This window comes from Agelaius tricolor, unplaced genomic scaffold (genome assembly GCF_023055355.1).
Source record: "Agelaius tricolor isolate 1412-34295 unplaced genomic scaffold, bAgeTri1.0.p SCAF_18, whole genome shotgun sequence".
Taxonomy (NCBI): domain Eukaryota; kingdom Metazoa; phylum Chordata; class Aves; order Passeriformes; family Icteridae; genus Agelaius; species Agelaius tricolor.
In genome coordinates this window covers 5,004,867-5,031,775 of record NW_027269278.1, presented here as the reverse complement: position 1 = coordinate 5,031,775, position 26,909 = coordinate 5,004,867, and the positions used below count along the sequence as shown (strand labels likewise).

General features: G+C 45.5%; 1 protein-coding gene across 3 annotated transcripts in view; it reads left to right on the top strand.

Moving 5' to 3' along the window:
- The window catches only part of WWC1 (WW and C2 domain containing 1), a 67,056-nt gene that overhangs the window by 3,797 nt on the left and 36,350 nt on the right, over positions 1-26,909 (top strand). The window contains exon 1 of one of the 3 annotated variants that reach the window (XM_071443112.1): positions 10,083-10,101. The exons of 1 other annotated variant lie outside the window; for it this stretch is intronic. Coding sequence is in view for 1 of the 2 variants with exons in the window: in XM_071443111.1 (XP_071299212.1) it covers positions 11,372-11,397 (26 nt within the window). In the remaining variant the exon portion in view is untranslated. Of the gene's footprint in view, positions 1-10,082; positions 10,102-11,252; positions 11,398-26,909 lie in introns of those variants that run through there. One more of the 3 variants, XM_071443111.1, reaches the window with a different exon arrangement.

Sequence of the window (26,909 nt, the reverse complement as noted above, 5' to 3'; positions counted from 1 at the left end):
ACTGGCCTGGTGGTGTAAGCAGGTTTTTCTGGGTTATTTTAGATGGAGCTGACTGAACTTCTCATTTCACTTCTATCACTGGACTCCTGTTGAGAATAAAAGCTATTGAAATAGGAGCAATTGTTGCTTAAATTTGGTGAAATTACTAAACAGCATCAGATATTTTGGGAGGCAGCAGTGCCTTAGTTGATGGCCCTTCATTTTTTGAAGGCTCTTGTTGCCTGTGTGGGGCTGGGAGATGTTCATTAAATAAAAGCCCAGATTCTGCATTTGCTACCTAAATTCCCTTCCTACTCCACATGGAGGTTTTTCCAGTATGAACCTCCAGAACAGAGCTTTGGTAGAGAGATTTGCCAAGGTTGAGGGCCCGTGCATGTGGTGTCACGTGTAAGATCTTGACGATTTTTAATGTTAGGGCTACCTGTTTACTCAGGAAGATTCAGCTTTGCTGAGCCTGAGGATTTCAGAGCAGAAAAGCCAGGCATGTAATATGGAGAGCACCATCATCTAGCCATGCCCTTCTAGGCTCTATGAGAAGTGCTGCAGAGTATTGTCTCCTCTGCATTATTCTGATCTTTAAGCTTTTCATCCCCAGCCTGCTCTGCACACTTGGTCTACAAACTGCCTTTATTAAAGATTTAGAAATGTGAGCATTGTGCTGAAAATTCGTATGTAACTGTCTCCTCCTTGGATTACTTGCTTAAATGTGGAATAACTTTAATGACTGGAATAAAGCTGCTGTAGCTAACTTAAGTGTGAGAATCCTTCAAAATAAAAGGGCTGGAAGAAGGGAGGGCAATGAAAGGCAGCAGGAAAGACTTTGTGCTCTTCTGTAGATGAAAATCAGTAAGCATAAGGAGATGAGAGGAAAATTGTCCAAAATAGAAGAACCAGGGGAGAGAAATGCTCTTTGATCAGTGCCAGTGGCATAGGTCATGCAGCTGAAGGCTTGCTAGTTTGATGTCTCTTGTTGCCTTTGTTTGCTGATATCTAGCTAAGCACCCTGTCATATATATGTGAATCTGCTGCTTTCTCCTGTTTGCATTCCCCAAAATAGCTGACAGCTTTGTAAGGAACAGGAGCTTAGTGTGTGCCCATAGAAACTGCTGATGACCATTTTCCACGAGTGCAGAGGGGAGTGCCAAAAATGCAGTCTTCAAAGTCATCCAAATGCCACCTCTCAGAACAGGTGTCCTAACGTGTCGGATTTGTGCTGTTCTCACTTTTTGCCATAATGATTGGTTTAAGTGAGTGCTAATATATAAGGAGACAAGGATAGCAAGTAAGATTATTGTGACACTTGAAGCTATTTTAATTTATTAATATCACTCCTGTCCTTGCAAGATGAGTTAGCTCAGAATGCACCTGTAGATTGGAAAAGTGGGTTGGAGCTGAAATCCATCACACTGCTTCAGTTATAAAAGATCAGACTTTTTTATTTTGGGGGGGGGTTTGGGGTTGATTTTTTTCCCCTCCCTGCACTCCCCAGACAAGCCTGGATGTTTTGGAGACTGCAGGGGCTGCCTTCAGAGCCAGAGTGCATCCTGAGTAGTGTAAGCTCACCTCACACTGGGGAGGGAACTGAAAACAGCAGGTGTGCTGCTTTTAACAAGGGCATTACTGCTAAAGGTGTGCTATGCACACGTGTGTAGAGACAGAGGATGTTTGCAGTGACATTAGAATGACAAAAAGCATTATTTTATCTTGCTTCCCTATGGAACATGAAAAAAAAAAAAGAAATGTGAGGCTTTGTTCAGCTCAGCAGCTTTTTAATGAATCTTGGGGAATTCTGAGTCTTAAAGGATCAGGAATGCTTTTGAAGAAATCTCCGTACATCACATTGTTTAGAAATATGTAGGCTGAGCTTCATCTTCTGCTCTGGCAAGGTCATCTTGCTCACAAGTTCACTCCTTTAATTTTGCCTCAAAAACTGACAGCGTGTGAAGTTAGAAGTTGCCACTGACTGGAAACTTATTTGGCAGCAGAATCAACAATTCCATCCCTATGTAGGTCATATATTTTCATATCAGCGCAGTTATCTTGATCTCCATCCAGTGGAATGGCAGGAGATTGGCTAGTAAATTCCAGAAGATGTGGGTATGACAGGAGAGGTGGCTGCAGTGTTGGGCATCTGGGGCAGCTGCTGGGTGCTGTTGTTTTTTGGGGCACCTTAAGCTGCTATTTCTGCCAGGGTAAAATTCTGTATCAGTGCAGGGAGTGAGGTCTGGAAGCTGGTCTGGCTGAAAAATGTCCTTTTGCTGTCTGGGTTCATTTACAGAAACAGTTGATCCAGGTTGTGTATGCTTGTGCAGAGCTGGGGCTGAGCTGGGAGGAGTGGGCGTGGGGCTGGCTCTGGTGGCAACCCAGGAATGCTGCTGAGGGTGCACTTGTGAAACTGTCCCCAGGCACCTGACCTGGCCAGGCTCTCTGCCAGCCCAGCTGAGGAGCTGTTCCCAGGTGCTTAGCTCTGCCCCATGATTTCTGATTGAGTTTTACAGGAAGAATGCATTCACTTGTCAGAGCCCATGTGAAACCAGCAATGAGGCAGAGCATCTCCTAAAGATGTTCTTTAGGAGAAAGGGCAGTTTCATAGCTAGCACAGTTAGGGGAAGATGAGTTTGCAGCAAAATTTTCCATGTCTGAATCTGATTTAAATTTCTCTAGACTGTGCCAGAAAATTTATTGGAAGGCATGGGAAGATTTGTCCAAAGGAGTTTAATGAAACCACTTGTATGTAAAGAAGTGATGTTTGCTAGGTGGCTCAGGGGGGTCCTGTCACTGACTCCACCTTTTGGGACTGGCTGTAGTCTCAGTTGCTGGAGGAGTCTGTTAGGAAATGATGGCTGCTGTGTGCTCCTGGAGGTGGCTGCAGGCTGCCAAGGCTGTCCCTGCTCTGTGCTCAGCACTGCCAGCAGCGTTCCTGCAGCACGGACATGGCTGAGCTCACCTGGGACAGCAGGGACGTGTCCTGGGCTGGCCTTGGCTCTCACTTGTGTCCTGTGGGACACCTTCAAACCTTTCTCAGAGACAGAGAGAGACCATACAGCTGGCTGGGAAAGCCTTGCTGGTCTCCCTGTGCCAGGGCTGGCTGAACTGGTGGCCTTGAGTGCTGCACCAGCAGGGCAAGTGTTAGCTGGAATAATTAATCAATAAAGAGGGGTGGCAGCAGCTTGGCAGAGTCAGCTGGAGTTATGTAGACTAGTGCTACTGCATGCACCTGTAGGAGAGCTATGCAGATTGACCACTTCCTTGGAGAGAAATACTTTTCATGCTGGCTGCTTGCCATTTGTGAGACCTGTTTAGTAAGGTTACTTGCTTTGCTTGTGGTAATGAGGACTTGGCTTTATTTGAGCAGTTTAAGCTCAGTTCTTGTTCACAGAGCCTAAGGTTACTGTTCCCTCCTCCCTTTAAAGTTACATGCATAGATAATTGGCTGAACAAACAGTGGGCAAAACTGCTCCCTGCAGAAAAATAACTGCTTTTCACTGCCACTCATTCAGTGAAGTGGCATCTGGAAGACTCTCCAGATAGTCACAGGAGGTTTGGTGTGTAACAGGAAGATGCAAAGAAGCCAAATCCTACAGCTGTCAGTGTTCTCTGTTTTTTTCATGCTCTTGGAAGGGTTCTCCTGGCTTGGTTTGTTCTCAGTTTGTGCTGCTACTTACGGCTTCCACCCCAGCCACGATGTTCTGCAGCATAAGTACCCAACACATTTAAAAAACAGATGAATTGCTTTCTCAATCTCATGGAGGTGCTGTAGGGATTAATTAGTTCTGACAAAGTGCTGTCTGGCTGAGATGTCAAACTGACATTTCAGGACTAATGGTATTGTTTAGTGAAACTGTTTGGTTCTCCTCAAATGCCTCATTACTATTTTAGAAGAATGTACTCTGTGGAGGGAAGCTTTATTGATTTAAAGCACGCAATAAACAGTATTGCTTTCAAGAGGCAGCCATTCATATCTGCTCTGTGCAGAGTTGAGATGTAAGGTGGTCACACAGCTACTTTGAACCAAAGTGTAAGTGAAGCTATTGCTTAAACAACCCTGCAGCAGCTTGCAGATTTCTCATATGTGACTTTCAACTGCCTTAATAGCCTTGTACTGAGAACAAGGGCGATCCCCTGCCAAGCAGAGGGCTCTCTGCTATTTCATCCTTCACAGCCCTGCCCCACAGGGAGGATGGCCTGCAGAGGAACAGCAGTGGGTAAAATAACCTTCTGGACCCTTCAGGCAGCACAGGAAAATGTAGGTAACCCCAGAAGTGCTGTGTGAAACCGTACTGTGGATAATTTAGTGGTTAATTTTGCTTGTGCTAAGCACAGCTTTGGATGCCATGAGCCAGCTGAGCCTCTAGAAGCAGCCACTGGAAGACATGCTGGTGGCACACTGCACAGGCTGTCCCCTTGGCCATGCAGCCTCTGGGCCACCAGGTGCATAAATCCCATGGGACACCTTTGAGGGGCTCAGGCCGATGGGCACCATGGCTCGGCACCAGAAACCTCTCACACCACAGCGCCTGAGTGAAGAGGAGGAGTCATCTCCTGACATCCTCATCCTGGACACGGGCACCATTGTTGGACTGTTTGAAACATTGAGTATATATTTGAGCTGCTTATGCAAATTATCTCAAAGGGGATTTGGGTGGGGATGATAATGGAAAGTATTTGGCTGTCATGTGTGATGCAGCTCTTTGAATTATCCAGCTTGTTTCCTGTGAGGTATCTCAGGCTGATGGCCTGTCTTGGGTGGTGCTGGGTATTTTTAGAAAAAAATAGTAAGACCTATGTAAATTCTGATGACCTGTACTGTATCTAATTCCAGGTGATCTTTTCATATTGATTTTTTTTTTAATAAATATTCTTAGCATGAATAACATTTGGTATTGTAGAGTTTTTGGTATGGTTCAACTTGAAATTAAGTAATTACTTTGAACAGGCTTTTTTGTTGGGATGTGGATGTGGTGATGCTCAGGTGTGTTTGATTAGTGGTGTGTTAACCCTGCAGGGAATAAGGAGGTTAAACTCTCCCATTCAGTGTATTATTCAACATTTCTCAACATCTGGTCTCTCCACCTCAGCTGTCAGTTGACCCACTTGTTGAGATTTTGCTGAAATTCCTTGAAGTCATCTCCACATCCAGCTAACCTGAACAGCTTGTCAGCCAGCAAGGCAGTAAGCCAGGTTTGATATTTGTCTTTTCTTATGTCACACCACAAGGTTTAATTATCAGAGTTACCACAAGTTATTGCCTTGATGGGACTGTTGAATTCCTGTATGGACACATACATCGAAGGCTGTTTAACAGTTCTCAAAAAGTTTTCCAGTATTCTAGACATGGACAGATTTGTCTGGCAAAGAGATCAGTGAGTGTTATTCTGTCTTATTTTAATCTGTATGTGGAGGGAGGGGAAATGTCATGGCTTCTGCCATGTCCCGTGGTTTTCTGTGGCACTAAAGCTTTGTAAGATGTCTTAGACTTCTTAACTTTTCCATGTTTTGCTTTTTAAATTTGGATGTGAAAACTCAGGTGAGTTAGTCTATAATTCTGAGTAAAGGTAGATATATTGTCATCCATCAGTTAATTATTCATTGACTGCTGTGTGGCAGCCATGGTGAGTTTCTCATACAACTAGTTTACTGATAATTCAGTTTGGAATGTATCTGCCATCATCAGCCTGATGCTAATGAAAGCATAACCTGCATGTGAATACTTTCTTAAAGCACATCTCATTTGCTTCTCTTGTATTCCTTGGGCAGTACTCCTCACTTCCTTTTTAAGATTTCTTTTCAGGAGAAGATTGTAGGGAAGGAAGGGGAGAGGTGCATGGCAGGAGCCTGGAGTGGTCATTTGCAAAAGGGTTGCATGGATAAAAATCTTAGTTTGCAAAGATTTGCAACTGAGCTGGTCACACATAGTCTTCCACTCAGGCTTGTTTTCACACATCTTTTGTAAATGCCACTCTTATCCCTAAAGTAAATGTTCTGTGTTGAATTTTCTCATCTTTATTCTCTATTTGTCCAGTAGTGTGTAGCTAATATCCCAGAGTGTTTCTGGGTTTGTTTTCTATCTGTTTCCCAGATGCAGGCTCCTGCAGTTTTGGGTGGTAACCTCTGACAAATTGTGTTGCATCTTCAGTAGCTTGGCTGGGCTGGGGTCCCTTCCAGTGCAGTCACTGGGGTTTGCCTCAGGTGCTGTGGTTTCCTTCCTGTCAGGAAAAGATCTCTGGATGGGTGGAGGACACCTGAGTGCTGCTGAGCGTGCTGCAGTTCACAGCCAGGTTTAGACCTGGGAGGATTTGTTCTTGTGTCAGACCCTGTCCCATGGTGTCTCTGTGGCTGCTGCCACAGCCCCAGGCAGCAAGGTGGGTCTGGAGGCTGCTCTGGGCTTCTGACCAGAGCCAGGTGGCACCAGGTCCTTGAGAGAAGGTGGCCCTTGGTGCAGTCAGCTCCTGGTGCTGGGGTTTTGCTGTGTGTAGTAACAAGAATGAGAGCAGCCCAAGGGGTGCAGGTAGCTCCTGGTGCTGGGGTTTTGCTGTGTGTAGTAACAAGAATGAGAGCAGCCCAAGGGGTATTCACACCTGTAAACCTTCAGCTTGGAAATCTGCTTGTGGCACTTGCTTCTGATGGAGTGTGGCACATTGTAAGTGTTCCTTTGCAGTCAGATTTAATACTGAGCAGAATTGTAGTGAAATAACCAAAGTTGAATAATTTTAACAACTCTGAATGACAGTACTGCCTCTTACCTGTCTTTTTTGAAGACAGGCTGGAATGCTGCTTTGGTCCAGCTGCTTTGTGACCAGCCTAGATGCCTGTTCAAAGGTGTGGGGAATAATGAGGTTATGTCAGTATGAATTAGGGATTTCACAACAACAATTTTATTATTTATGTTGCATTCTCAATATTTATGGAGGGTTTACTCCCCCCTAGCTAGTGGCTATGCAGTCAAGGGCAAGCTGTTGACCTGTCATTTTGTACTTCTGTGTTCCCAGCTCTGGTGCACTCCTTTTTCCAGTGATTGTTGCTTCAACTTTTCCTCTCCCAAGCCATATAACACTGCTGCTTATTTCCCTTATGGCCATGCTTACAGGGTCTTTAAAGCCTTTTATAAGTAAGCACTTTGCCTGATGGGAGAAGAAGGTTTGTGGAGTTAAAAAAAAAAAAGGCAAGAAATACGCTGTAGGTAATAGATTCCAAAAATGCAAATTTGTTTAAGCAACTTCTTAAAAAGGAGGGAGGGAGGAAGGAATTGAAGATTAAAACCTGTGTTTATATACATGTAGAAGCTGGAGGCAAAGCAATCCATTCATAAATATACAATAGGATTTATGTCATGGTGAGAAGTGCTACATGCATATTCATGTGTAATTTGCAAATCCTTTGGTGATTAAATACTTTACTCCAAACTCAAGAACTAAATAACCTTCTTGTTGAAATGAGATGTCCAAAGGCTCTAATGCTGCTCCAGTGGAGGGGAAAGGCTGGGTGGTGTAATAGATCCGATACTTTAATTTTGACTCTATTAATAAAGATTTTTGGTGTGCTTTGGGCATTATTTTATTAGTATAATCAGGAAGTTTTGAACAAAGCATGAAGCAGAGAATTGCAAGACATATTGTAAAACCTGTCATGCTAAGAAAAGCAAATAGGCATAGGAACTTGTTAGGATGTTTTTCTCAACTGATTTTAATGTCATATCCCACAGGTAAGCACAGAGTCAAACTAGTAACAGCTTGGAGTGCAGCTGTCTTAAAAAAGTAGCTTTGTGCAAGTGGAAGTGAATTGCCTTTAAAGAATGTAGCCTCAGTTCTTCACTAGGAGATGGAGATGAATGCACTATTGCCAATGCTTTAGGTTTTCAGAAGTCTGTAAGTACTGTAGGTGAAGTGCATCCTTTCTAACACCATGAGCAGGGCATAACGCTGCTGTGGAGTAACTGTTTCCTGCTGCTGGTGGTGTTGCATGCAGGAGGTGAGTGCTCAGTGACAGTGCTGCGTTCCTGGGCAGGGTGTGGTGATGCAACTGGTTTATCCTGCCTGTCAGTCATCACACTGAATGGTACTGGGAAATGGGACAGCAACTGCCAGGCATCCTGCTGAGAAAACAGCTCGGCCTGTGCCTCCAGCATCTGTGGTAAGGTGGGGTTGGGACTTGTGGTGCGGTTCTGTGCCTGTTCTCGCCTTCCTCAGGATCCTGTCACAGCTGGAAGTGGCAGCCACCACACAGTGTCCCCTCCACAGCCACCAGCTGCTCTGCTTGTGCAGTGGAGTGGTGGCCCCGTGGCACTGGGCTTCTGTTGTTCTTGGTGTTTATGTATTGCTATGGGCAATCACTAATGAACCAGAACTCCTCTTCTTCTCACTTCCTAAAACTGCATCTGGTCAGTTCCATCTAGGTCAATTCCCTGTGTGCCCTTTGGGAAGGCTGTGGTTTATCCTTGTATCTGGACACCATAAAGTGTTTCTTACTGTGCTATCCTGGTGTTCCTGATTGCTCATCTTGGAATTGCTCCTTTTTTGGCTTATTTTGGAATTGCTCCTTTTTGTAGCTTTATGAGCTCTTTATCCTTTTTGCATAGTTTTGTGTTGGGAGAATATAAAGTAGATTGATGCTGGATGGGAGAAGCCAGCAGAGTTCTCGTGTTCTTTCTTCACCACTGAGGTTAGTCCCTCTTTGAAAGTTGTGTTGTCTGATTTAGTTTTCCTGCTCCTGTTCTGTAACAGCTCACCTGTGGGATGCTTTGATTGAGCTGAACAAGAAGACAGAGCAGTGCACTCAACTCACTAAGGACTATAAATGCATTTTTCTGGCTGGCACAGGTGTAGCAAATTGCCCTTTTAGTCCTGTTTACTTGTTTTTCTCATGCAGTCACAGGCAGGTTCTGCTCCTTGGGCATCAGAGAAGAGCCCTGGATCCCCTGCTGCTGTCTTGTGCTGTGATCAGGGGGCATGTGGCAGAGGCACTGTGGCACTGTCCCTCCCGTGCCTGGGGGCTCTGCTGTACAAAGCTGTGCTTCAGCTGATTTGAAAGAATGTTTCCAGGTAACTGTGAAAAGCTGCTGCTTTTACAATGAGCACTGAGAATTTGTATCATCTGCCATGTCAGAGCTGCAGCGTGTCCAAGCTGGTGGCTGGTCACACAGGGGTGTGAAGATACAGCACTGAGTCCTTGAAGAATATGAATTGGTGTAGTTCTCTAAGAGGCACAAAACTGAGCTAAACAAACCCAGTTCTCCTTAAGCTGAGTCCTGACTTGGTGACTTCTTGGCTTTATAGGGTGGTCACTTCACCCATCAAGCAGTTCAGATGCACACAGGGGAATAGCTGGTGTGTGAGCTGTGGTGTTTCTGATTACTTAGACCAGATGTATGAGCTGGTTTTATGCCAGTATTTTTTATTATATGTTGATGAGGAAAGCTAGAAGAGGTAAAGTTATTAACAAATCCCATGTTTTAAAAGAGTGCTATACAGGTAGAGGCTGGATGGGAGGTGAATTTGATTTCCCTCCTGTTTTAGGTTGCCTCTGGATCGATCTCAGAAGGGCGCAGTGAACCATTGCTTACAGTATTGTAACCACTTGCAATTTTGCTGGTGGAAGAAGTAAAAAATCTTTGCCCTGGGGGTTGTTTCTGGCTGTGGGCCTGAGCAGAAGCCCCAGTGGCAGGGCTGGAGCAGGCTGAGGAGCCACTGAGCCATCCTGCTGTGGGAGGTGGCCATTCCTTTGGCTCAGGTGCCCATCTGACTCCTCACTGATTTTGCTGGCATGCAGAAAACTGCTCCCTCTCTTTTGGGGCACAGTTTCTGCTGCTGCAGTAAGTTGGAACAGCCCAAGGACTGTCTGGCAGCAGTGACAAGTTGAGGTGGGAGTGACCTTCCTGCCAAGCATGGTTCCCCTGGAAGTCACAGCTCACTCCTGAGCTGCTGTCAGTGCAGTTGTGCTGTGCTTGCCTGGCACCACGGGTGGTGAGTGTGGGTTCAGCCAGGCAGCTGTGTCACTTGTAGTTTGTCTTTCAAAGCAGACAGCTTAAATATCAGATGGATGCTTCCTCAGCGCTGCGCTGCGGGCTGTAATTCCATCTGCTGCGACAAGGTGACACCTGGAAAGGTATGTGCTGCTTCCTGCATGTCCTCCCTGTACCTTCTGCATGCACAACTGCATGAAACACCATTTCACCTGCTTGCTGGCCTTGCTCACCTTGTGTGGTTGCTTGGGAGTCTAGAAAAACACTCAATATTTTCTCTGAGTGCTGCTGGAATTTCAGTGTCATATTTTCATTCATCCTGACCACTGCAGTTTCTGTAGCATCACCACCCTTTGTCTTCACTGCTTTGGAGCAGTAGAAGTGTCTGTTTATGCCATTGATTTGGCAATTATTAGAAGGACATTGAACAAAGGGCATTATTAGTGGAAAGCAGGAGTGTTCAAACACCTCTGCCCAAAGGACTGTGTTTTTAATAGTTCTGCAGATTCATCACTGATTTTGGAACTTGATAGCAAGTTGGCTCTCTGGATCAGTCTGTAGATCAGATTAAAGTTACTAGACAAGGGCAGCAGGAGTACTTTGTTCCTCAGAGAATTTCATCTTGATCTTTGCAGGTGAGCTGAACTGTGGATAATGATTTATTTAGCTGAACTGGTGGGAGTAAGTTAATATGCATGTTGTGAATTCTGCATTGGTGCTGTAGATCAGCATTTGGGTAAAAATGAATAAAAAGGGTAACAGTGAAAATGCTGAAAAAAATACTGGCATGGGAATTGCATTTCATTCAGGTGCTGGTGGTGAAGTAGTAGTGAGTTAAGCAGCAAATTTCAAACCTGTAAGCTCTCCTGATGGCTTGCTTAATAGCAGGTGTACAGTACTGTAAGGCACAGTGTCAGATCCATTAAACACAGCTTTGACGTAAGGATGGAAATGAATAGCTGAGATATTTTAGGTAATTGCCTTGAGCAACAGTGATGGTTGTATTGGAGCAGCTTCAGTGAGTTATAAACAAGCTTCAGCTGAGGCCAGATCAAGCAACTGATGATTTGCAGAGTGTCTGGTGTGGTTTGCCTGGAGAGCAGCACACATGGTATGTGCAGGCTGTACTCCTGAATTCCTCCTTTTCTGTGCCCACAGAGGAGTGGGTGTTCAGATAACACTTTCACCTCCCCAGCTGCTTTAGTTTTACCTCAAGTGTCTTGCAACAAATACTGATTTAGACTGAGGGAGACTGACTCATTCAGCTGCTTCTTATCCCTTGGCATATATAAAGGCTGCAAAACCTGATAGTGATGGAGAAAAAGTGTTACTGAGGGATCTTGGCAAGAAATACTACTCTACACTGTCTGGAAAAAAAAAAACCAAACCCAGCTTTTTCTTTTTTTTATTTGGATGGAAGAAGAGAAAGCACAACTGAGGTAAGCTGGACAGGAATGTCTTTCTAAGTGTTATCTATAAAAAATTTGGATTATCCATGGAGAAGACTGGCTTTGAGGTAGCTTGTTTTTCAGAACCTTGCTTTCTAAATTCAGGGGAAGGTACTAGTGACCTGGGGTATTCCAGGCTTCACAAGAAAATCTCAGGAGTGAAATGTCTTGTGCCCTAAAGCACCTGCAGATCCTGTAGCTTGTTTGCTAGGCTGCTTTACAAAGAGAGCTTATTTTTGTGAAGAGAGCATAGGTGTAGCTCACCATCTTCTTTTCGTGACTACATCCCCTGAAAACGGAGAGAAAGAAAATACCTTGTTACTGATCAGCAGGAGCTGGGACTTGATATGACACAATAAAAAAAAAAGTGATTTTCTACTGTGACAGGTTTGTGTGGCCTCTACTAGACTTTAAGAGCTTATTTTGATCAACTTGTATTTTCCAAGACAAAGCTGGAACTCTTACAGATTCATGCCTTCTGCTGCTTCCTTCAACTTGCAGGGAAGAAAAACATGTGAAAATGGAGGTGGTTTGGCTTGACTTGTTGCAAAACTCCAAAATAATATTCTGTGCGTTCTGCACCAAATGCTTAAAATCCTATTTTGGAGTTCACATTAAATAATAGGCAATTAAAAATGGAAAATCCAGTCCAAAATACATCCTTTTGAAAGTATAGCAGAAGCTGTAGGTATGTGATTGCTTAGGATGGGGCTGTCCATAGGATGTAGCCATGCCACGTGCATGAAGCCACCTGGAGTGGTTAGAGCATGTTATGTCAGATATTTAGAGATTTGGGAACCTGAATTGAAATCCTCAGCAGAAGAAATTCAAGAATTGCCAGAAAAATAATATAATCTATGAAAAACACAGCTGTTGCTTTTTTCAGTTTTTGCATTAAAAGCCCCTGGATGGTTTGGCCGCGTGCAGCGTGGAGGGGAGCCCTGGTCAGATCCGCAGACCTGGGGTGCTCTGGGGAGAGCTGCTGCCTTGCAGAGCAAAACCGGGCACCAGTGAATGAACTGGTGATGGCTGAAGGGAGCAGACATCCCTGGTGTGCTGCAGCATGCTCTGTCTGGCAGACACCTAGCACAGGGCTCTCCATCTGGCGTGGGCTCTGCCCTGGAGGAGCGGCTGCTGCCATAGGAACCACGATCCCCTTCTGCCGGGATGAACCCGGGACAGCCCCGCTCTGGGCTCCCACGTCGGGCTCTTTGTCCTCACAACCCATCACCTGCCCTGCTGCCGTGTCCTCCCGAACACCCCTCCTAACAGTTTCAGGATATAGCTTCATCATTCTGCTGCAGCCTGCTGCCAGATGCTCAGAGTGATAAAAGAGGGAGTGAGGATTTTAGCCCTCTTTGGGGAAGGGATATGTGCAACCGAGGGTCACAGCAGCCAGTCTGAGCCTCGCAGGGCTCAGCTTTGTATTCAGATGCGCTGGCCTGCGAGCTGCAGACATTCCAGATACTTGTGTTCCTTTTGGCTGTATCCAGGCACGCACTCACAAAGAGCAAGATGCGTGCAGTGAAGTATAAATCCCGTCCTCTAATGACTCAAAGCACTGTTGTGTGCTCATACATGCTTAACAGATTGTATAATTAGCTGGCTTTGTAAGCTGGCAGCATGTATGACTCTCCAGTAGCCCCCTAAAAACCCTGTGTGGTGCAGGGAGTGTATGCAGGTCCTTAAGCTGCTTGTATCCATGCAGCGATGACTGCTGGGCACAAGAGCAGGGCTGCATGCCCTGTGCCCAAGAAAGGCTTCCCAGGCCCAGTGCCACCACCTCTGCCTGTCCCTGAGCTGCCAGCAGCTCTTTTCCCCTTGTTTGTTGCTGCTCTGGGGACAGGGCTGTCCCCAAGGCAGTGCCCAGGCAGTGCCCTTGAAGGCAGGTTCGGCAGATGGTGCGGCCAAGCGCCTCAGTGGAGCCCGTCACTTCGATGGATGAGGCATCGGCCTAGGCTGGAACCGGATTTTATTTGCGGTGTTTAATGGAGGAGTGTTGCTCGCGGAGGTGGCGAGGCTCGCTGCAGAGCTCTCCCGGCCCTGCAGCACAGGCACGGAGGCGTTGCTGGGCCCGGAGCACGGCGGTGCCGGCAGAGCAGAGCAGGGCTGGGCTGGGCTGCCTGCCCGGAGGAACGCGACAGGTTGTGCCGGTGTCCGGGAGCAGCACCGGGGCCCAGGGCTGCGTGCTTGGGATTTCATTGGAGCCGGGGAGGAGCCGGCAGCAGGGGAGCGAGCATGACCTTGAAAATCCTTATCGAGATGAAAAGGTGCAGTGAGGGAGCGAATTCCCCGCGCACAGCGCCCGGCCGGCCGGGCTGGCAGCGAGCGCTGCGGCCTCGGTGCCGGGAGGTGCCTTCCCACAGCCCGGCTGTCCCCTCAGGGCTCAGGCTCTGTGAATCCAAGGGATCGGCTTCTGCAGTTGACTGTTTCCATGCATTTATAAGTAATAATGAGCCTGAAGGCAGTAGCAAGGCGAGCTGTGGCAGCTGGAGAAGATGGGCCACTTGAGAGGAGCAGGTTTAATTATGATTCCGTGGCAGGTGAAGCTCATCTGTGAGTTTGGTGCTCAGAAATCGGGTGAGCAGCCAGACAGCTCATCCCTACCAGCAGGGGGGTTGTGATTCTCCCCACAAAAACCCCACATTTATGTGCTCCTGTTCCTGACACTCTTCTGTCCCTGGCATGCTCTGGACTGCTGGGTCCCCCTAACCCAGCTGGAGGTGCCCTGGTCAGAAGGGTCTGGGTGCTGCTCTGCTCTGTTCCTGAGCACAAACAGTTCCTGGGAGGGCTTGGAGAGCTGCTGGTCTGGGGAGAGGAGCAAGGAAAAGCTGTGTAGAGATGCTTTTTACAGGAGCAACAAACCCTTAGCCTGGCTCAGTTGCTGATGTCTTTGTGCTGTGGATCCAACACGATTCTCCTTCTCTCCCCTGCAGTAACACGTGCACTTGTACAGTCACATGCTAATTCAGGTTAAATAACTGCATCTCCTAGAAATCGATCCTTTTCTAAGATGCTTTTTGGGCGCTTCTAATCCTGAAGCATGTCCCAGGAAAGTGACACTGCACAGATAAAGCAGCCCTTGCTGTGTAAAAAAGTAATCAACACTTGCTACTATGAATATGTGCTGTGAAATGAAAAATGCTGCATTCCTGAAGACATCTAAGTATTGTTACAGCTTGACTGTGGCACTTCTGTTGCTGAGGCTGCACTGCAGCTTGGAAGCAGATACTTAAAATTCATTGGTTTGTGGTGGTTTTTTTTTCCTCCCGACAAGGACAGAATAAAACCTGTCTTTCTCCATAGGAGAAAGACATATAGGAACATACCCTTGTGTGTTTTTTGTTGGAGGTATTCAGGCATTTATTGATATCTTCGATAATTCCTTTCTGAATGCTTAGCTTAGAGCATTTGCATAAAATCTTATCTTACTTAACAAATTCAGATTTTTTTCAGTTTTAGAAGATCTAGGAATTTGGATGTGTACTAATGACCTTGGGACATTTGTTTTTAGGTCTTGTGGAATGGGGTGGCCTCAGCCCAAGGGAGGCTGGAACTCACCCAAGGGAGGTGGAACTTGCCCCTGCTGATGGAGAAAGTCCTGTTGCTGCAGTAGATGAGGACTTGTTTCCCTGTTGCATAGCTGGATCAGCTTGCTGAGGAGTGACATGAGTAGCCATGCCACCAGCTCTGGTGCTCCTGTGGAATCAGTGCTTGGTCATGTTGAGTTGGCAGGGTTGGTACAGGCTGTGCTGTATCCTGTGGGATTACAGAGGATGTGCTGCATGTCCAGAGCCTGCTTCTGAGCAAAGCACAGAATGGTGTGAACACACTTCTTCTGTCAAAGCTGGTGGCCTTGCTGGCCAGCTCCTTCATTGCTCTGAGCTTCATGCCATGCCTTCAGCTTTTGTTTGCCACCATACCTAAGACAAATCTGGCATCTCTGGCCTTTTTGGGGTTGTCTGGCTGGTAAAGCTGGGATGAAATGCACCCTGTTTGTTGGGATTCACCTCTTCATTTTGCAGTGTGGAACAGCCAGGATGGTGGTAGTGATGCTGGGTCTCTGCTGTTAGACAAGCCAGGAGCTTCACTGAAGTACATACCTACTGCATAGGTGTGGGAAAAGTGGGAGTGCAGAGACAGCAAAAAGACACAAACAGTCTGTGAGTTTAGCCACCTTCACCAGGGTATACTGGAAAGAGGAAGATTGTTCCTTCGGAAGGAGGTTCCTGTGCTCTTGGTCATAAACTAAAGTAAAAGAGTAGCTAAATATTAATAATGAGACTATGTAAGGTGTGTCTCTGGCACATACCTGGAGCATGAAGTGTGAGCAGCAGTGATAAAGTGATATGTGTGCTGAGTCTGCCTAGTGGAAAGAAATGCTGTCTGATTTGAACTGAGGAGTAACTGAAAAACCAAACCCTCAGCTGGCTTGTGCCATATCTGAGCTGGCAGAAGGACTGGTAAGTGGGCTTTAAACTACCCAAGATAGATGGGAAAGAGGAATGCAAGAGAGCAAGTGGCATTATAACTTCCATGTTAACACAAATTTGATCTGTTGGCAAAATATATTCATAGTGGATCATTAAAAATAAACGATGTTTGTGAGAGTAAATCAATCAAACTCACTTGGTGATGCAAATCTCACTTTTGCTGTCCTCAGATGCGTGAGCAGCCTTCAATAGTTGTTGATTTGTATCGACTCCCTTGCAAAGTGTGAAGTACTGAGCTATGTTTAGTGCTTTGTACAGTTCTGCCTATAAACACAGTTTGGCATGATTTTTTTTGTGGCTTAACTACATGGTAAATCAAGGCTTTGTTACTTTGGATGAAAAAGATACTAAACCTATTAATTTTATACTCTTACCTTCTAACTCTGCATCTCCTAAAGCTTTACTCTTAGGAGTTTGTTCTGGAAATTTGTTCTTATTCTGACATTCCTGTTCATTTTTATACAGTATGGCTTTTCAGGATCTGAAAAACACATTGCCTCAACACTTACAGCAGCAGTAGTAGATTGTAAAGCTCATATTGTGAATTCTAAGTGCTGCATTCATGAGCTGAGGGCTGTGCAACCTGTGCTTTGGATGAGAATTGAGTTACCATGCTTTCATTTCCAAAGGCTGTCCTCAGTGCTCACTCATGAGGTTGAGTCTGCTGAAATAGTTTTGGTTTGCCACTCTTGAAGGAATGGCAGGGATTGCAGTCTGCAGGGCTATGCTTGTGCTTGGGTGAGTGTTCTGTATCTGGAATTCACAGCTGCTTTGCAAGCAGAAGGATTTTTGTTCTCCTGTGTTCTCCACTGTTCTGACATCATCTCAACCAGGCATCTGCTCTGATTCTTGCAGGCAGCCAGAAATACTCCTGTGCATACCTGGTACTGAAATACTCCTGTCCATACTTGGTACTGCTGAGTTTACAACGGCATTGAGGGAGCCCTGTGGGTGCCCTGAGGCCCCTTAGGGGTTCATGTGGCTTGGTAGTTTGCTCTGTGTAGCAGGGTTCTGCTCTGTCTGGCCAGATTTCCTAGGTGGCAGGCTGATGTCAGATCAGAGCCATGCAGTAATGTTTTCAGACACTGCAGAAGAGCTGAGTGCCTGCAGCTGATGTGGCTCAGGGCAAGGAGCAGAAGATGCTCTGGTAATGCCCTGCTGCTTGCCTAGAACTGTGTTCTGCAAGGGGTGCAGACCAGGGAGCCTGCCAGTGTTGCTGTTGGACATTGGGACCATCAGATAGCTCTAGAACTTGCTCAGAACATTTATCATACAAACATAGCAAGCAGGCAGCCCTACCAAAGCTGCTGTATGGATGAGCAATTAGCCCAGTGCTAGCAGGAGGTGAACCAGGGAGCAGCATGCCAACCATGTGCATGTAAAACCAACTCCTGTGCTTCCCTTGTCCTTTCTAAATAAGGTTTCATACTAGCAAGGCTTGTTTTCTACACTGGGGAGATGAGATGAGTCCAGTGAGGCCACCCTGGGGTTGTCTATCTTCCCATTTCAAATGTCATTGAGTAAAGGGCACAGGAGCTGACAAGAGGCAGCTGTTTCAGGAGGCATTTGCTGTTCACAGATGCTGGTTAGAAGTACAGCACCATGCTTTACTTCTGAAAGAATTCAGGTTTGTAATCACTGTACATGAAGTGTAAATTCAGTGTCTGAAGCCCAGTTGTCCCAAATCTCTTGCCCATCATTCCTGCCTGGATGGTCAGCCCAGTGCTCACTGCACTGCACGTGTTCCTGATGCTGAGGTAGGGCAATTATTCCATGCTTGCCTCCTTGCTGAGATCTCAAATATTTATTTTTTTCTGACAGTAGCTATTGGTTCCCTGCTCTAGGAGCTGTACTGTGGGGGGAGTTTGTCCTATACACCTCCTTATCTCGAGGCATCTTGCCAATATAAACTGCTGCCACCCACACTAGGCAGCCTTTCAGGGAAGCAGGAATGCAGGCTGTAGGAGCAGAGACAGAGCCTTCCAGTTCATAATCTCCCAAATATGTCAGGGAACTTGTCTGACTACTATGGATGCTTGCTAGGCAATTTACCCCATACTCTGAAGTGACCAGTCCTCTCATTCAAGAACAGTTGAGCTTCCAAGTGAAGAGAAAGCTGACTTAGTTTTAGTTAATCTGCTCAGGCTATGCTTGTGGCAAGGCTGCTTTTCATCCTAGAAGAACTGAAAGCAAACTTAAAAACCAATGTCAGCTATTTAAAATTAAAGATGTTTGAATTACTTGCATGGTTAAATTCCAACTCCTGCATCCTTTTAATTCAGTAGTGTTGTACTGTTCTCATCAAGTTGTACCTTACACTTTCATATCTTTTCTGCTTAATTGGTTCAGGAAAGCATGCAGGATATAGAGGCTGGCAGGCAAGTTAATGTTGTGAGAAGCCTCATCTCCCATTTCTTGACTTTTTAACCTTGAACTATCCCAGGAATTTTTGCATTTGAGTGATTAAGAAGGTATGACTGACCTCCTGCTTGCAGAACCGGTTTGTTAATCACTGGGAATGATCTAAAATCTGCAAGTGCTTTTTGATAGCCTTCTCCTTGCAAATAACTTCGTTGTTCTTTGCTTCCAGAGGTAAATGATCTGCACTGAAGAGACATGCACAGGCAAACAGACTGTCAGTGTGTGCAGAGTAGGGCTTGTAAACATGCAGGCCTTTGCAGAAGTGGATAGAACAAGCAGACAGCTGACTGCACTGGTGCTCTAGGCATACTTTTTGTGCCTGATGGGGTCATAAGCAATGTATTATATAGATTAATGCTTCTGTGAATCTGTTTGACTAATAGAAATGAATAAATGCATTTCTGTTCAGAATACCTGAAGTACAGACTGGTGCCTGACTTTTAGTGTCTTTGGTCTCTCCTGATCTCTTTTGTGGAGAATCTACTTGGGCAGTATGTGACTAATTTCTGTATAAAAGAAGAATTTAAGTGTTACCTGCACATGTGAAAGCACTAAAGGGTCTAATTGGCAATTACACACAGCTCAAGATCACCTTAACAAGGTACAGAGGTTACCCTCATGGCCTGGCCAGAAAACATCACTGAGTTCTTGAGTGTCCCTAAAAATGTATAAAATTAGGATAGCTTGGAAAATAAACTCTGAGAATAGATGTTGGACTTGCTTATCCTAGAGGTGGCCCAGTGCATGAAGCATCAGGGGCCAGGAGGAAATACAAGGGGAAAGAGGCCTTCAGGAGGCTGAGAAGATGCACAATAACCACAGCAATGAAAAGAACCACTTCTGAATAGCAAACAGCTCTGCAGTTTGACTTGCTTGAGATGTGTGGTTTATTTTAAGCCATTTCTCTTGGTAATATTTATGTTGTAGTTTAAGCAAATTTGTTTGGTTTACACTAACAGCTTCAAATATTTTTTTTTCCTCAGAGTTGACCCCATTTTATTATAAGAGTGTAATTCTGTTCCCAGTTATCCTTTATCACAGCAAGACCAGGACCACACACTGGCAGTCACTGAAATGACATATGTTTGAGGTGACCAAAGTTTAAGGTGACTGGGCCTTTGTGTGGGTTTTGGCATAATGTCTCCCTTCCAAACTTTGAAATGTTGTGTTTGATCTCTCATAACTATACTACTCTCCTTGGAGTGTAGTTAAGAAGCTTCTGAAATCTGTTACCACTTTTTAAAAGCTTCTCCTTGTTACCTGGCAAGCACATTGGTGTTCATGGTTCCCCTCTGCTAATGGTAGTCCTGAATTGGGCCTTTCTGCTCCTCTGGGTGGTGAGGTCTCCCCCTCCAGCTCCCCTGCAGGTGGTGAGGCTTTGGTGCCACTGAGGTGTCACTTGGCTTGGAGCTGCCTGCTGTGTCACTGCTGTGTCCCTGCTGAGGATGCTGTTGGGGATGAGCTGTTCCCATTCCCTGTTTCCTAAACTGCTGTTGGAGTGGGAGTCCAGGGGAGCATTTCATGGAGCACAGGTGTGTGGAGATGGGGTGAGAAAAGCTTTGCCAGCAAGATCATCAAACATTCACAGCCACACCTGCAGCCTCCAAGGCAATCCTCCCTGCAGTGAGAGAAGATGCTCCCAGGGAAAATAGTTACTATAGTGACGAATGGCCCTGGTGTGTTTGAGGGCTGGATCACCAAGTTGAGTAATAAATGTGTAGGTGTCTATTTTTAAAAGCTTTTGTGAGGAGGAGATTGCAGACAAATTTTCTAGGACTACAGCAAAGTGATAGGTTTTTCTGTGCTGAAGTTTAAAAATAATCATCGTCTGTCTTGAGAATGAGATGACCTCATTAAGAACAAAGAAGCTTGTATGTCATCCTGTGGAGCCTCCTGGCAGTGATTCTTGCAGCAGCCTTCTGAGTTCCAGCAGCAGCTCTGCTGGAAGTTTGAGTTCCTCAAAACTCCGTGTGCACAGCAAGCCCAGGGTCACAGCTGGAACTGAGGTGCCTTTAGCTCATCCTGGTCTGTGTAGCACATCCTGGCACATAATGAGCAGTGAGTTTTATTCAAACAAGAAATGAGGATATGCTGTGTAAAAAATAAATAACTAAACAGAAGCCATTGAAAATAAAACCTAACCACAAGCTTCTCCTGTAAAATGCTGGGTTGAAAAGCTGTTTGGTTTTGTAAGAGAAATAGCATGAGTGGAAGTATCTGCCACAATTCATTACTGTGTCCTCTGGCTTGGCTTCTTGCCCAAGGGCTTTTCTGCCTCACACCTGCTGTGTACCTGTGAGTGCAGGAGGGAAGGGGAGAGCTCAGCAGGGCTGGTAGGGTGTTTGTCAGGCTTTGGTGGCTCAGGCTGTAGCTGTAAGAGGAGCTGACTGGAGGATCCTGGGTGATCCAGGTGCTGCCTTTTTCCCTGCTGCAGTGAGCTGCTGCTGTGGGTGCAGCAAAGTGCAGGAAATCCTCTGAGCTGTCCTCTCACCACAGAGCCATGAAGGATTTCATACCAGGCCATGTGATCTGTGCTGAACTGATTACAGTAAGGCTCTCCTGTTTAAATGGCTTTGCTTTGTTAGGGGCTCTGAGGAGCCCTGCAAACACAGGGATTAAGTGGGTTTATGCATGCTGTGGAAGCCTGGCCCTGGCTGTTGGTTTATGAACCTTCCCTTCTCGCTGGCCCAAGCATGGTGTTTGCTAAGTGCACATCACCTGTGTGCACTTCCATCCTCGTGGCTCTGAGCCTCACCAGGAGCTGCTGGTGGTTTGCTGCTGGAGGCCCCCAGTTGATACCAAAATGCAGTAATTACAGAAATAACATTTCCTGGTTTAGGCAGTTCAGAATTGATTACTGTTACCACTGCAGTATTAACTGCAGATTTGTGAGTGGCACAGGTCACCCATCTCCAGCTCCTGCTAGGAATCTCTGTACAGCCATGTTTAACAAACCTTCTGTCAATCAAAAATTGGTTATACAAGGATTATTTGCCTTCAGTTTCCCATGTAATGAGGTTTTTGATTGACAACAGTGGAGTTCAAGAATATAGAAAGGCTTTCTGAATCTAAGATGAGCAAGTTTTCATTTAATACTGTTTGCACATGATAACATTGGCTTCCAGTTTTATCTGTGATAGAAACTGAAGGTGATCAAAAATCAGAAATATAGAAACCCTTCTCATTTTAAAGTAATGTGAATTAGAAAATAGAGGTAGGAAGCTAACTTTGAATTTTGTGCTGTGGGAGTGGGATTTGGACATCATTTGCTGTACAAATAGTTGAGCTACTGTGGGCAAACATTTTGCAAAGATGGAAGTGTCTCAGGATGTTCAGCATGGCTGGTGGGAGCAGTGGCTTTACCCTCTGCCTGAAGACTGTCAGATGCTCCTCAGATTAGGAAGTTGGATGATGCTGTTCTTGTAGCTCTGTTACCAGGATTAGTTTCTGAACAGCCACCTTGACCTGCTGTGTGTGGTGGTTGCTGTGGGTGCCTGTTTTCCAGGTGTCCTAATGAGGAATTGCACAATTCAAGTTCAAGTAAATTTGTATTTCTTGAATGAAACGAAATATAAAAATTGCATACTGAAGGCTAAGAAAATATCATGGAAATGGATAAACGTAGGTTGATATGTCTTTTTCAAAATACTAATTATTCCTAATAATGACCCCAATTGAAACATACCTATGGGGGAATGGCAGCCACAGGTATGATGAATGTGAGATATGGCTGAGTTCCTATGAGGTGAACGTATGGGTTACTTTTGGATGAGCTAGAAGGCCAGAGTTAGGCTATGATTTACAAATATCTTCTCTAGCTCAGGCTAGTTTCTCTTGTAGAGCTCCTACACCAAGCTCAGCCTCCAGCTTAGAAGCAGATGAAGCACTTGAGGAATAGTTCAGACCTAACTGATGTCTGATGGGTGTCAGAGCAAAGGGAGCATGGCTGGGAGATGCAAACAAACTCCTGTCCAAGCATCATCTCTTTTAACTAGGCCAGTTTGGGTTTCTTAAAAAGTGCTACCTTAATTTTGCCCCTTGGTTCCCTCTTTGTGGCTGGAGATCAGAAGTCATAGACTCAGGATTTTCTGAACTTTTGGATGCATTGCTTTCGTGTGCAAACTGAGTGAATGCATCTGAAGGTTTCCCTTAGGAAGGAGGGTAAGGAATGCACAAACCACTTTGCAGGTGTCCTTCCTTAGTTACAGGCAGGTGGTGAGAGGGGTACATTTTTGTGCTTTGCTGCTTTGAGTCCAGCTCCAGGGAGAACCTGTTGTGTGGTAATGTGGTTTGCCTGAGCTGATGAGATGTTTTTCAAGGCAGCTAGGAAGCTTTGTGAATTGAAAAGGAGAGGTTTCAAAGGAATAGTCCTGCAGATGTGTCCTAGCTTTAACTTCCCACATGCAGAGGAACAGTCCTGTTTTATGCAGCAGTAATGCACTAACTAAATCATGTCCTGCTGGGAGAAAGAAGCTTCTCCTTTTGCACTTTAATCCATCATTGTGAGTATGCTTGGGGAAACACTGCATTTTTGGATCCCTTCTGGAAAATTGGTTTATTTTAGTCTTCATAACAACCCCTAAAATCATATCTTATAACAAGGAAATAATCTCTTTTTTTCTTTTTATGCTGTATTCAGAGTCTTGCTACGCAACATATTACATGTCTTTCATCTAATTGCTACTTTGATTTATGACAGTTTTCCCCATAACAGCTAGGGAAAGGAGCTTAGAAAAGTAAGTAATATGGTTATGAAGCTGCAGTTACTTGGGGAAATAGCTATTTTGTCTATAACAAGTGGAATTACACTCTTAGTTATAAAACTAATAATTATTCTGTTTGCTAGTTGAATGGCAGAGTTCTCTGTACAAATGGGATAGTTGGAAGCTTTGGGCAGCCAGGAAGGAGGGCATTAGTCTGTGCTTGGTGATGGGTGCTCCTTGTGAGATATGCTGACAATATCAGTCTCAAAAGTGAAATAATTGTCTGTTTCTGAGCCCTAGTAACTGGCAAGTCTCCAGTTGGCTTGTGTCATTGCTATAGCAGACTGATCCTGCCTTGCTTTTTTCTTCCTTTTTCCAAAACTCTAACTGAAAGAACTGGCTGGATGTAGTTCATGCATTGCATTTCATATGGAAAATAGGAATAAGCATCCTTCAGTTGCTTGATCCTGGATTCCTATTGAGTCTGACAGTTTCTGAGCACTTTTATAAGGAATTCAGCTGCTCATAACAAAATAAGACTGGACAAAAGCTGAACAGAAGCTTTATAAGTTTGGTGTCACACTTTGGAGCACCAAAGTTGGCACTACAGTGCCATTCCCTGATGAAAGTATTCCAGAGACCTAGGGCTGGTAGTGCAGCTCCACACTGGTGTTTGTTTTTTACCAAGACAGGGTTTAATATTAATGTTAGAGGTGATTTCTGAGGAGAATTCTGCAAGGAACTCCACTCCATGTAACACAATTTAGCGAGGTGTGTTTTATGTCTGCAGCACACCCTCACCTAATGTACTTTAAGTATGGGTTTAATTACTGCTCTGTGTTGAGGGATTCTTGCTTGGATCCCTCACCAAAGCTGTTGAGCAGTGTAGCTGGGACATGGGAGATGCATGACTCCTGGTTTAATCACTCTGCAGGGCTGGATGGAGCTGGTGTGCAATGCCAGGGACTGCACACCCAGGGTGGAATTGCACATCTTCTACAGCAGTGGCAGAGCAGCAATCATGCCACCAATCCCCTGCAGTATTTAGTGTGTTACTAACCAAGTGATGCACTGGAGAAAACCCTTGGGACTCCTGTGCCTTGCAGCCCCTCTTCGATTCCTGGGGGTGGCTGTGGGCACCACAATATAAACAAAGACATTGAACCATCAGAGAGCATCCAGAGGATGGTGAGGGGTCTGGAGGGGGAGCTGCATGAGGAGTGGCTGAGGACACTTGGTTTGCTCAGCCTGGAGAAGAGGAGACAGAGAGGAGACCTCATTGTGGTCTGCAGCTTCCTCCTGAGGGGAAGCAGAGGGCAGTGACATCTGTACCATGAGCATGACAGGACTTGAGGAAACAGCTGAGGCTGAGCCTGGACGTTTAGGTTGGACAGAGGTGGAAGTTTTTTCAGCCAGAGGGTGGTGGGCACTGCCCAGGCTCCCCTGGGAATGGTTATGGGGTGGTGGGCACTGCCCAGGCTCCCCTGGGAATGGTTATGGGGTGGTGGGCACTGCCCAGGCTCCCCTGGGAATGGTTATGGGGTGGTGGGCACTGCCCAGGCTCCCCTGGGAATGGTTATGGGCCCAAGGCTGCCAGAGCTCCCTCCAGGAGTGTTTGGACAATGCTCTCAGGGATGCACAGAGTGGGATTGTTGGGGTGTCTGTGCAGGGCCAGGGGATGGACTGGATGATCCCTGTGGGTCCCTTCCAGCCCAGTGTATTCTATGGTTCTGTGGGGATCTTGGGGATGGGAGCAGCTCCATCTAGTTCAGCATTTAGCTCTGTGCCCTCCCTCTCCCCTACCTGTGCTGCTTCCACATGAACCACTATGGTTAAATAAAAGCAGATGCCATTTTCAGAGAGGGGGGAAAGTGTTAACCCTGGTGTTTCACTTAACATTGCCAACACGTTTGCTACAGCACTTTCATCTCTGGTATCTCCAGAGAGTGGCTTGTATCTGACCTTGCTCTGCATTTTTACCCTTGTGCATCTTTGATTTGATCAACTCAGAGCAGCACATATTGGGTACTCAGGCTGAGGAAACAGCTTGATCCACAGGGAAGAGCATGGCATAAGGGATAGCAATCATAAGCATTGAGATTCTATTTTATTTTCAGGTAATCTCTGTTTTCTATACAAACACACATTTGGTACACAGTCTAGATTAAGAGCTGTAAAAATAAACCCTGCAGTGAAACTTTATTGAGAAAGTGTCACAGTTCCATGTTGTGAAGCTCTGAGTTCTTTTGCACAGCAGAGCTTTAAATTAAATTGAAGTTTTCTGAGAGAATGGTGATTGAAACTCTGCTTTATATGGCATAGGCAATGCATTGAAAGGGAAATGCAACAGCAGGTAAATTAGAGGTGTTAGTGGCTTACATGGCTTTTACAAAAATGTTCCCACCCCATTCTTACTGCATACCAGACTTATAGGTCATATTTAGGGGGAATTACATTAGTTGTTAAATGTTGATTTTATGTTGAAGGCTTATATATAAGTTGAAGGTTATATCTTCTGGCTGAAGGCTTTTTTCCTAAAATTCCTCTTAACAATGAGTGACTGTAAGATGTTAATATGGGTGTACCAGCTGGTTCTCAGTGCCTCCAGATGACATCTGCTCAGAACTGAGTAAAACTTGTCTGTCAGCCCTCCTTAATTACCTTTGGATAGGGAAAGCAAGTCTTGGTTATGGGTGCTCCTTGTGAGATATGCTGAAAATACCAGTCTCAAAAGTGAAATAATGGTCTGTAGTTGTCTGTCCAGTCTCTTGCAGTGGGTTGCAGAGCTGCTCTGTGTCCCCCTTTGTGCTGCTTGTGTGTGGCAGAGTTGGGTGCAGCTCTGCAGGTGTTTGCTCACCCCTTTGCTCTCAGTGTGTGCCTGCCTGGAGGAACTGTGGTGTTGTACAGTGTGTCCTGTGCTCTCTGCCACAAGGGCTTCTCTGGGAGGGAACACTCAGCCTCCATCCATCCATCCATCCATCCATCCATCCATCCATCCATCCATCCATCCACCACACAGAGCGCTGGGCTTGTGTGATGGATCTCTGGGCCTCTGGCACATTGTGCTTTTGGCAGCTGGGGGTGTGAGGCACCTGCAGAATTAATTCCTCCTGCCTTGTGCCTCCCTGCAGTGCTGTTTGGTTTGTAGTTTTGTTGGTGCAAGCTGAACCTCATTAACTCCGAGTGAAAGGGAGGAAAGGGACGAGGTTTTGGTGATTAAAATCTGTGTGGCCACTCAAGGAGTGGGTACTCTCAGCTTTGTGTTTGGCCATACAGGCCTTCAGAGTGTTGCTGGCTGTGCTCTGTAATAGAAAAACTCCTCAGAGCAGTGCTGTGGAAATACTTCCTTGTTCAGACAGAGTGAGTTACACGTTTTCTGATACTGAGAAACTAATCTTGTTTGTCATTAATGAAACAGAGCATATTGCAATGCAAATGAGAGAAGTTGCATGACAAGTGGTCCCACAGTCCTCAGCACTTGCTATTGATTGTTCAGCCTTACTTATTCATGCTATGCAAATTGCATTTCTCATCTTGCTCCTTCTTGTCTACATGTTTTTGGTACAGGACTTGCCTGCAAACAGTCTTGTTCTTTCACTGGAGAGGCAGGAATTGTTTCTGGCAAAGTTCTTAATGTTCCTTTGTCGAGTGAGTACTGGCTGAGCTGGGCAAGGCTCTGGAGCTCTGTCAGAATGAATTCATCTTGCTCTAACTTCAGATGGAGAAAGGGAAGAGCTGGTGGTGTATTATTTTATAGGAACAAAGGCTTTAAAATGGTTTTCATTTTACAGAGAAACTTTCATTTCTCTGTGGTTTTGATACTGAAGCCCTTGTGGCAATTGTTTTCTGGTCAGTTGTTTGGAACAGGCATGTGGGAGTGTTCTTT